Raw genomic sequence first — 12,164 nt, 5'->3', positions numbered from 1 at the left:
ATTTCTGTGTGTCTCTGCCTGGTTGTGGATTGACTGTCTGAATTTGAAAGCGATAGGATCTGGGGAATGTCTTGACCCACGGGAGGAGGTGAGACAGCAATAGGCTGACCTGCATCTGTAGTGTAGGGGGAGGAGTAGCCCCTGGGGGGGGAAGAGGCCTGGGTTGCTGCCATAAAACAATTGTCCCATCTCCTGCAGCGCGATTGAGAATCCAGACCGCCACAAATCAAAGGAAGAAGGTGTCACTGGCAGGGAGGTACCCAGAACTGGTTTGAACAGCGGTCAGTGCCCCCCTGAACACAAAGACTTCAAAGCCATTGAGGGGTATAACTATGAGAGCTGAAGTCCCTGAACGTTGGAATGATAGCTTGATCAAGAGTGAACAAGATTGAAGCTACTTTGTGGTCAAGAGGAACCTTTGCCAATGAAGAAACAACTGAAGAGACTGAAGGAAAGGACTGACCCTTGATGTGTGTTCTGGGGCTGGCCTGCAGTTTGCTGTTTTAACCAAAGAAAGGCTGAAGGGACTTTGCTGTCTGCTGTGTCCCCCTACTTGAAAGGACTTTGTTGTGCTATGTCCTGAAGTAACTTATCGATTTGGGAAAAGGGGGTGGTGATGGACAGAGTTTCTGAATGATGCAGAATACTCTTACCAAGTCAAGAGATCATGGTTTTAATCCATCACCGTTTTTTAGCTCACTGCACCATCCCAGCTCAGAACCTGGCTACATGCAAATTAGTCTGTACCTGTCCCAGTGCATGATGGGAACAGAGCAAACCAAACTACCAAGCCAATTCTTATACTGGGAAGGAAACAAGATTCCGGGGACCGGTTTCTGGCATCACAGCCTTCGTCGGCCCGGCTTGCTTGAATCCTGATGGTGCAATGAGCAAGGGACTCACGTCTGAGCATACCCTCCCACACTAAGTGCGGATAAAATCGATTTGGGAAAAGGGGGTGGTGATGGACAGAGTTTCTGAATGATGCAGAATACTCTTACCAAGTCAAGAGATCATGGTTTTAATCCATCACCGTTTTTTAGCTCACTGCACCATCCCAGCTCAGAACCTGGCTACATGCAAATTAGTCTGTACCTGTCCCAGTGCATGATGGGAACAGAGCAAACCAAACTACCAAACCAATTCTTATACTGGGAAGGAAACAAGCTTCCGGGGACCGGTTTCTGGCATCACAGCCTTCGTCGGCCCGGCTTGCTTGAATCCTGATGGTGCAATGAGCAAGGGACTCACGTCTGAGCATACCCTCCCACACTAAGTGCGGATAAAATCGATTTGGGAAAAGGGGGTGGTGATGGACAGAGTTTCTGAATGATGCAGAATACTCTTACCAAGTCAAGAGATCATGGTTTTAATCCATCACCGTTTTTTAGCTCACTGCACCATCCCAGCTCAGAACCTGGCTACATGCAAATTAGTCTGTACCTGTCCCAGTGCATGATGGGAACAGAGCAAACCAAACTACCAAGCTAATTCTTATACTGGGAAGGAAACAAGCTTCCGGGGACCGGTTTCTGGCATCACAGCCTTCGTCGGCCCGGCTTGCTTGAATCCTGATGGTGCAATGAGCAAGGGACTCACGTCTGAGCATACCCTCCCACACTAAGTGCGGATAAAATCGATTTGGGAAAAGGGGGTGGTGATGGACAGAGTTTCTGAATGATGCAGAATACTCTTACCAAGTCAAGAGATCATGGTTTTAATCCATCACCGTTTTTTAGCTCACTGCACCATCCCAGCTCAGAACCTGGCTACATGCAAATTAGTCTGTACCTGTCCCAGTGCATGATGGGAACAGAGCAAACCAAACTACTAAGCCAATTCTTATACTGGGAAGGAAACAAGCTTCCGGGGACCGGTTTCTGGCATCACAGCCTTCGTCGGCCCGGCTTGCTTGAATCCTGATGGTGCAATGAGCAAGGGACTCACGTCTGAGCATACCCTCCCACACTAAGTGCGGATAAAATCGATTTGGGAAAAGGGGGTGGTGATGGACAGAGTTTCTGAATGATGCAGAATACTCTTACCAAGTCAAGAGATCATGGTTTTAATCCATCACCGTTTTTTAGCTCACTGCACCATCCCAGCTCAGAACCTGGCTACATGCAAATTAGTCTGTACCTGTCCCAGTGCATGATGGGAACAGAGCAAACCAAACTACCAAGCCAATTCTTATACTGGGAAGGAAACAAGCTTCCGGGGACCGGTTTCTGGCATCACAGCCTTCGTCGGCCCGGCTTGCTTGAATCCTGATGGTGCAATGAGCAAGGGACTCACGTCTGAGCATACCCTTCCACACTAAGTGCGGATAAAATCGATTTGGGAAAAGGGGGTGGTGATGGACAGAGTTTCTGAATGATGCAGAATACTCTTACCAAGTCAAGAGATCATGGTTTTAATCCATCACCGTTTTTTAGCTCACTGCACCATCCCAGCTCAGAACCTGGCTACATGCAAATTAGTCTGTACCTGTCCCAGTGCATGATGGGAACAGAGCAAACCAAACTACCAAGCCAATTCTTATACTGGGAAGGAAACAAGCTTCCGGGGACCGGTTTCTGGCATCACAGCCTTCGTCGGCCCGGCTTGCTTGAATCCTGATGGTGCAATGAGCAAGGGACTCACGTCTGAGCATACCCTCCCACACTAAGTGCGGATAAAATCGATTTGGGAAAAGGGGGTGGTGATGGACAGAGTTTCTGAATGATGCAGAATACTCTTACCAAGTCAAGAGATCATGGTTTTAATCCATCACCGTTTTTTAGCTCACTGCACCATCCCAGCTCAGAACCTGGCTACATGCAAATTAGTCTGTACCTGTCCCAGTGCATGATGGGAACAGAGCAAACCAAACTACCAAGCCAATTCTTATACTGGGAAGGAAACAAGCTTCCGGGGACCGGTTTCTGGCATCACAGCCTTCGTCAGCCCGGCTTGCTTGAATCCCGATGGTGCAATGAGCAAGGGACTCACGTCTGAGCATACCCTCCCACACTAAGTGCGGATAAAATCGATTTGGGAAAAGGGGGTGGTGATGGACAGAGTTTCTGAATGATGCAGAATACTCTTACCAAGTCAAGAGATCATGGTTTTAATCCATCACCGTTTTTTAGCTCACTGCACCATCCCAGCTCAGAACCTGGCTACATGCAAATTAGTCTGTACCTGTCCCAGTGCATGATGGGAACAGAGCAAACCAAACTACCAAGCCAATTCTTATACTGGGAAGGAAACAAGCTTCCGGGGACCGGTTTCTGGCATCACAGCCTTCGTCGGCCCGGCTTGCTTGAATCCTGATGGTGCAATGAGCAAGGGACTCACGTCTGAGCATACCCTCCCACACTAAGTGCGGATAAAATCGATTTGGGAAAAGGGGGTGGTGATGGACAGAGTTTCTGAATGATGCAGAATACTCTTACCAAGTCAAGAGATCATGGTTTTAATCCATCACCGTTTTTTAGCTCACTGCACCATCCCAGCTCAGAACCTGGCTACATGCAAATTAGTCTGTACCTGTCCCAGTGTATGATGGGAACAGAGCAAACCAAACTACCAAGCCAATTCTTATACTGGGAAGGAAACAAGCTTCCGGGGACCGGTTTCTGGCATCACAGCCTTCGTCGGCCCGGCTTGCTTGAATCCTGATGGTGCAATGAGCAAGGGACTCACGTCTGAGCATACCCTCCCACACTAAGTGCGGATAAAATCGATTTGGGAAAAGGGGGTGGTGATGGACAGAGTTTCTGAATGATGCAGAATACTCTTACCAAGTCAAGAGATCATGGTTTTAATCCATCACCGTTTTTTAGCTCACTGCACCATCCCAGCTCAGAACCTGGCTACATGCAAATTAGTCTGTACCTGTCCCAGTGCATGATGGGAACAGAGCAAACCAAACTACCAAGCCAATTCTTATACTGGGAAGGAAACAAGATTCCGGGGACCGGTTTCTGGCATCACAGCCTTCGTCGGCCCGGCTTGCTTGAATCCTGATGGTGCAATGAGCAAGGGACTCACGTCTGAGCATACCCTCCCACACTAAGTGCGGATAAAATCGATTTGGGAAAAGGGGGTGGTGATGGACAGAGTTTCTGAATGATGCAGAATACTCTTACCAAGTCAAGAGATCATGGTTTTAATCCATCACCGTTTTTTAGCTCACTGCACCATCCCAGCTCAGAACCTGGCTACATGCAAATTAGTCTGTACCTGTCCCAGTGCATGATGGGAACAGAGCAAACCAAACTACCAAACCAATTCTTATACTGGGAAGGAAACAAGCTTCCGGGGACCGGTTTCTGGCATCACAGCCTTCGTCAGCCCGGCTTGCTTGAATCCTGATGGTGCAATGAGCAAGGGACTCACGTCTGAGCATACCCTCCCACACTAAGTGCGGATAAAATCGATTTGGGAAAAGGGGGTGGTGATGGACAGAGTTTCTGAATGATGCAGAATACTCTTACCAAGTCAAGAGATCATGGTTTTAATCCATCACCGTTTTTTAGCTCACTGCACCATCCCAGCTCAGAACCTGGCTACATGCAAATTAGTCTGTACCTGTCCCAGTGCATGATGGGAACAGAGCAAACCAAACTACCAAGCTAATTCTTATACTGGGAAGGAAACAAGCTTCCGGGGACCGGTTTCTGGCATCACAGCCTTCGTCGGCCCGGCTTGCTTGAATCCTGATGGTGCAATGAGCAAGGGACTCACGTCTGAGCATACCCTCCCACACTAAGTGCGGATAAAATCGATTTGGGAAAAGGGGGTGGTGATGGACAGAGTTTCTGAATGATGCAGAATACTCTTACCAAGTCAAGAGATCATGGTTTTAATCCATCACCGTTTTTTAGCTCACTGCACCATCCCAGCTCAGAACCTGGCTACATGCAAATTAGTCTGTACCTGTCCCAGTGCATGATGGGAACAGAGCAAACCAAACTACTAAGCCAATTCTTATACTGGGAAGGAAACAAGCTTCCGGGGACCGGTTTCTGGCATCACAGCCTTCGTCGGCCCGGCTTGCTTGAATCCTGATGGTGCAATGAGCAAGGGACTCACGTCTGAGCATACCCTCCCACACTAAGTGCGGATAAAATCGATTTGGGAAAAGGGGGTGGTGATGGACAGAGTTTCTGAATGATGCAGAATACTCTTACCAAGTCAAGAGATCATGGTTTTAATCCATCACCGTTTTTTAGCTCACTGCACCATCCCAGCTCAGAACCTGGCTACATGCAAATTAGTCTGTACCTGTCCCAGTGCATGATGGGAACAGAGCAAACCAAACTACCAAGCCAATTCTTATACTGGGAAGGAAACAAGCTTCCGGGGACCGGTTTCTGGCATCACAGCCTTCGTCGGCCCGGCTTGCTTGAATCCTGATGGTGCAATGAGCAAGGGACTCACGTCTGAGCATACCCTTCCACACTAAGTGCGGATAAAATCGATTTGGGAAAAGGGGGTGGTGATGGACAGAGTTTCTGAATGATGCAGAATACTCTTACCAAGTCAAGAGATCATGGTTTTAATCCATCACCGTTTTTTAGCTCACTGCACCATCCCAGCTCAGAACCTGGCTACATGCAAATTAGTCTGTACCTGTCCCAGTGCATGATGGGAACAGAGCAAACCAAACTACCAAGCCAATTCTTATACTGGGAAGGAAACAAGCTTCCGGGGACCGGTTTCTGGCATCACAGCCTTCGTCGGCCCGGCTTGCTTGAATCCTGATGGTGCAATGAGCAAGGGACTCACGTCTGAGCATACCCTCCCACACTAAGTGCGGATAAAATCGATTTGGGAAAAGGGGGTGGTGATGGACAGAGTTTCTGAATGATGCAGAATACTCTTACCAAGTCAAGAGATCATGGTTTTAATCCATCACCGTTTTTTAGCTCACTGCACCATCCCAGCTCAGAACCTGGCTACATGCAAATTAGTCTGTACCTGTCCCAGTGCATGATGGGAACAGAGCAAACCAAACTACCAAGCCAATTCTTATACTGGGAAGGAAACAAGCTTCCGGGGACCGGTTTCTGGCATCACAGCCTTCGTCGGCCCGGCTTGCTTGAATCCTGATGGTGCAATGAGCAAGGGACTCACGTCTGAGCATACCCTCCCACACTAAGTGCGGATAAAATCGATTTGGGAAAAGGGGGTGGTGATGGACAGAGTTTCTGAATGATGCAGAATACTCTTACCAAGTCAAGAGATCATGGTTTTAATCCATCACCGTTTTTTAGCTCACTGCACCATCCCAGCTCAGAACCTGGCTACATGCAAATTAGTCTGTACCTGTCCCAGTGCATGATGGGAACAGAGCAAACCAAACTACCAAGCCAATTCTTATACTGGGAAGGAAACAAGCTTCCGGGGACCGGTTTCTGGCATCACAGCCTTCGTCGGCCCGGCTTGCTTGAATCCTGATGGTGCAATGAGCAAGGGACTCACGTCTGAGCATACCCTCCCACACTAAGTGCGGATAAAATCGATTTGGGAAAAGGGGGTGGTGATGGACAGAGTTTCTGAATGATGCAGAATACTCTTACCAAGTCAAGAGATCATGGTTTTAATCCATCACCGTTTTTTAGCTCACTGCACCATCCCAGCTCAGAACCTGGCTACATGCAAATTAGTCTGTACCTGTCCCAGTGCATGATGGGAACAGAGCAAACCAAACTACCAAGCCAATTCTTATACTGGGAAGGAAACAAGCTTCCGGGGACCGGTTTCTGGCATCACAGCCTTCGTCGGCCCGGCTTGCTTGAATCCTGATGGTGCCATGAGCAAGGGACTCACGTCTGAGCATACCCTCCCACACTAAGTGCGGATAAAATCGAAGTAACTTATCCCCAAGGGCCCGAGGTGAGCTGGCTCCCTGTTGCGGAAACTCAGGAACACAAAAGTTTCCAGGAGAGTCTCAGTGACGCTGTGTGTGCGTGCTTTTTGCAGCCTGAGACCCTCGGAAGAAGTGCCCTGTGATCATGGGCACCTGGAGTCCAAGCGAGGATCAGAGATGCTGTGTGCGTTTGCTTTTTGCAGCCTGAACGCTTCGTGAGGATTGCCTTGTCATCGTGTGCACCGGAATCCAAGTGAGTCTCAACGACGCTGTGTACGTGTGCTTTGTGCAGCGTGAGACCTTCGTGAGGATTGCCTTGTATTTGTGCACCCAGAATCCAAGTGAGTCTCACCGACACTGTGTGCATGTGCTTCGTGCAGCCTGAGACCTTCGTGAGGAGTGCCCTGTGACCGTGCACCCGAAGTTAAGGAGAGTCTCAGCGACGCTGTGTGCATGTGCCCTGTGGCAGCCTGAGATTTTCTTAGTGTCAGCGGCCTGGACCGGCAGCCCCGGAGGAGCTGAGTTGCCGGCCCAAGCCCACCGTTGTCAAAGAGGGACCACGAGCCAACCTCGTCGAGGGTGGGCCCGAGTCCCACTGCCCAAAATTTACGAAGATTGCATCGGAGGCCCAAGTCGCGGGAAGAGGAGAGGAGAGCGAGGTCGCGCCCCCAGGTAACGTGTGAATGCCTGGGGCGGGGTGCAGGCTCGGAGGGAGATACTCACGGCCTCTCTCCTTCCTGCAGTGTGAGCCTCTGCTTGGGCTCATATCGTGGCCTGTACTTGCCAGAGGTGTGGCAGTACCAGGGCCGGAGTGTAGAGCTGTACTCTTGGTTCACATTATACCTGTGTGGGGGACAACTGTAGACAGAGGCTGACGGAGAGTAGTACGAATGGCGGAGAGACCGCCTGAGGCACCGTGATCGGTGCTGAAGCGTATTATGCATTGTATTGTTTCTGCATAACGAACTACCTGATTAGCGTATTACACATTGCATTGTTTCTGCATAACGAACTACCTGATTAGCGTATTACACATTGCATTGTTTCTGCATAACGAACTACCTGATTAGCGTATTACACATTGCATTGTTTCTGCATAACGAACTACCTGATGAGCGTATTACGCATTGCATTGTTTCTGTATAACGAACTACCTGATTAGCGGATACTGCATTGCATTATTTTTACACTGCAAAATGCCTGATTCGAGCGTTACGTATTGCATTATTTTTACCTTGCAAAGTGCCGGATTCTAGCATTACGAGCTGCATTATTTTTACCTTGCAAAGTGCCGGTTCTAGCATTACGAGTTGCATTATTGTTACATTGTAAAGTGCCTGATTCTAGCATTACGAACTGCATAGCATTGTATTAAGACTGCGGTGGAACATTTAGAAGTGCTCATTAATATCGCCCGAACTGACAAGGGCTGGCTGGCCAAATAACCGGCCAGGAGGAATATTACAAATACGCTAATGTTGGATTTATATCATGTGGTCATCGTATATCTTTTTATATACATTTATACTAGTTTTTTATGAAACTTGTGTGGAGTCTATTTGTGGTGTCATCATTGGGTTGCTGTGAGCATGGTTGCAAATACTTTACACATTTGCCTTGAAGATAAGCCTGGCTGCTTCTGCCAAGCTACCAAGGGGGTGAGCGGGGGCTGTCTAAAAAGGTGTCCTTCCTTTCCCTGACGCGGGTCCCTATTTGGCCTAAGGTACCTACCTCAGCCAACCAGGGATCCCGGGTCTAACACAAAGCATATGTAGAATTATTCATGATTTCTTAAGACTTGATTCCGAAGTACACATAATTTGTTATAAAAGCTTAAGCCAGCATCCACTCCTCAGCAATTGTGCAGAGTCAATATAGTAAAGTCAATCAACATTACTCCATCCTTGTAAATGTAAATTTAGTGTGCTTCCACTTGACTATTGTGTCCACTTTAACACCGGGAGGTGTGCACAAAGTATTGCTTCGACAAGGCTTTGTTCTCAGAAACTCAAAAAGAGTCCTTTAATTCACATTAGTCATTATTTGACTCCTCTATAATTGTAGTTAATATATTTTGGTAATCCATCTTTTAAGGCATCCTCAGGACGAGTACAACGTATGATACAAACACATATTATTCAAGAAAAATCTTAGCTCTAGATAGAAGTAATTAAAGAAAGTTAATACATCTTGCCTGGTACAGCCCCATCTCATAATATATTTCAAATTCAAAAAAACTTTCACTAATTGTATTGACTACTGATGTATATAATTGAAGAAACCGGTTGACTACATATTCTAGAAGGTCAGCCTTCATATGTCCAAATTCACTCATTCTTTAACTACCTATGTCTTTAGAACTGACACTAAACAGGTCTATAAGTAACATTACCGTAAAACAGAAGACATTCTCTAACGGCAACACCAAAAACCTGATCTATGTGATTACTTGTCCATGTAATGAAAGCTAGATTGGCAAACGATACAGGAAATTAAGAAATCATCATCATTCACTAAAGCTAGGTTGATTGAAAAGCTGCAGACAGCTACATTAGGCATCAATGAAGGTGGGATCTCATGAGAAGGGAATGATTTTAGTTGCCAGCAAATTCACAAACAATTATGCATCATAGCTGTCTCTAGCTAGTATGTGGTTGTCTCTGACTGCACATGAATTCAGCTACACCCAAATATTAACAGTCTGAAAAATGCTGTTATTGTCCTATTTTGCACCAAATAATAGATCATTGGGCCACATTGATAAATTACACTCATTCTATACATGTGCCACAATCACTAATAATAGTTTATTGTATAATCTCTCCATATCATATTGATGATAATCATAAAATGGCTTATTATAATACACTATCATGTCATGGTTTTTATGGTTCAGCATAAACAATTGTTTCCCCTCTAAACTTACCGTTCTCTGATTCAAACATTGTTTTTTGTCTCACACTCGCTAACTCTGATGGGGGTTGACCAAATGATATAGCCTCTGTATGTCTTAGAGCACATCTTGGCCCCAGACCCTACAATGTAAGCAGGATCTACAAGCATCAGTGGACATTCTAGCAAAAGGTCAAGAACGTGAGGAAAAATCAAATTCCGAAACAAACTTACCGCCCAGTCTGGCATGAATGGCATGTCTTGATCATAAACAAGCCAGCATGAAGCGCTACTACTTACAGTCAAGATGGTGTCCATGTTTCACTTAGGTTCATGTCAGGTACCTAGTACTAGATGAGTTGAGAAATCATTGGACTTCATACACTTTCTATGTCATTATTGCATTTCCACCATTTACTACTTTTGTGTAGCAATTTTAGACTTGATTGATACTCAGCCACTTTACAACGGTTTATAGTAAGTATGTTTTTTTATGCTCATTAGTTTTTAATACAATGAGCAAGTGGTTTTCCCACAATGATGTGCAACTAGAGATGATGATGTCTCAGGTACTTTGTACCTCATTGTACTGGAAGACTTCATATAATGCCCATTGATGGCTAAAGCAGTATTTAGGGTGATAATCTTTGCGTCTAAATGTATACCGTAGGGTATCCCCATGTTGTGATGTAGTAGTCTGGGAGTGGCTGTTCTTCTGTTTTCTGTTGAAACACACATATGCACAGTACATCGGATAATAGAGGCAGCTTGGGTGTTCTGTACTAGATTTTTTTCATTCAACCTGTATTGGATAATTAATTAACTGTATTCTTCGAAACGACAAAATAATCACACCTCCAGATAGTAAGGATACATTTCAAAGAGCCTGAGAACCACGGTCTCTGATATGTCAAAGCCAGACAATTAATGAAATCCAACAAGAGAGGGTAAAACAAAGTTTGGAGAACACCTCCAGCATAAAGTGTGACCAAAGTGGGATGAACAATTTGTACATACCGAGCTGATCAGTTTCAATTCTCTTTCTTCCATTTCCTTCCAGATTGGCAAGGGAAGCCAAAATGGTGCTCTGAATAGTGTCTATGATGACTGTTGCTATGGTAGAGCGGTTCTGCCTGCTGAGATTGGATGAAGTGGAAATTTGTTCCAAAACCCGGCTGAAACCTTCAGTCACATTCTACGAAAGGATATAAAGGTCTAATTAGAAGCTTTTTAGTAAATATCTTCATGATAGTTCCACTGTGTCATTATATTCTAAGTTTGGTATCATGCTTTTCAAAAGAGTGACAGGCCAGATTTTGAATGATGATGAAAATCATGACAGTTCTCAAAAGTTAGATCTTGTTGTGCACTGAAACAGTGCTGCATCACTCCTGAAATAGTTCAGATTTCAGAATTGTCAGATAATGTTCATATTGCTGCAACTAAGATTTTTATAGCTCTCAATAAAACAGGAAAACAAGGTCAGAAAGATTTTATGTTTTCAGCTGTCTGAGAAAGATATTTTGTCGTGCCTGGTGAAAAATTTTAGGAGCTCTTTTTTTGCAGACAGCATCCTGTAGAATGAGTGCTTCTTTCCAGTTACACCGCTGCATCATTGCTACTTCTTTTTTTAAAAAAAATTACATCCTTTACTTTGCCGTGCAAACAGTTTTTGTTGCATACTGAGATTCTTATACATTAAAATATTGAATATCAGCTTTGATTTGACCTTCATTGTTAAAACTGTGCCAGAGATTCATTATTGGAATAGTATGTTGCTCTTAATGTGCATTAACAGAGCTGTGTGTGAGTGTCTGATGGGGAATTCCAGGTGTGCTACCTATAAGGGTGTCAGTCAAAATACTTTATTTGCTTAGTTAAACCTATAAAAGTACATACAATAAAATCAAAGCTACACATTAAATTCTCCTACATAAATAATCATTCTTAAATCTAATTGATAAAAATAACACAACATTGACATGATAAAAAGCACAACACAACAGTACATACATAAAACCTATTTTTCTATATGTTAAACAGCCAGTCTCTTCTTCTTCCTAACAACCCAGCTGCAACTAAAACATTTGCAAAACTAAAACATTCCAGAGAAATGTTTAACCTCTGGAGATAAATTAACAAGGTCTTATTTGAAAAAAGTCTTTATCTTTTAATGGTGGTAATATAAAGTGTTGGCGGAGAGAGCAGTAGTGATCACAGAACATCATAAAATGCAGTGTGTCCTGGTTAGAGAAATTATTACGGGGACAAGGACCCAATTCATCAGCCTTATGCCACCCTTGGGGTTAAGAAAGCAAATAATGTCAGAAATGTAATCAGAACCTTGATAGGAGGAAGCGATGGTAGGGAAGTAGCGGAGATGTTTGTAATAAAATATGGGCCCATACAGTAG

The 12,164-nt window shown here is 45.0% G+C and overlaps 1 protein-coding gene across 2 annotated transcripts in view; it reads right to left on the bottom strand.

Moving 5' to 3' along the window:
- The window catches only part of LOC146831505 (adhesion G protein-coupled receptor E1-like), a 722,905-nt gene that overhangs the window by 183,514 nt on the left and 527,227 nt on the right, over positions 1 to 12,164 (bottom strand). For both annotated transcript variants that reach the window (XM_085605840.1, XM_085605842.1), the window contains one exon: positions 10,769 to 10,946. In XM_085605840.1, coding sequence (XP_085461966.1) covers positions 10,769 to 10,946 — 178 coding nt within the window. The remainder of the gene's footprint in view (positions 1 to 10,768; positions 10,947 to 12,164) is intronic.

Source organism: Triturus cristatus, chromosome 5_1 (genome assembly GCF_964204655.1).
Source record: "Triturus cristatus chromosome 5_1, aTriCri1.1, whole genome shotgun sequence".
Lineage (NCBI taxonomy): Eukaryota > Metazoa > Chordata > Amphibia > Caudata > Salamandridae > Triturus > Triturus cristatus.
Note: the sequence above shows the minus strand (reverse complement) of the source record. Positions and strands in the feature narration are given on the sequence as shown.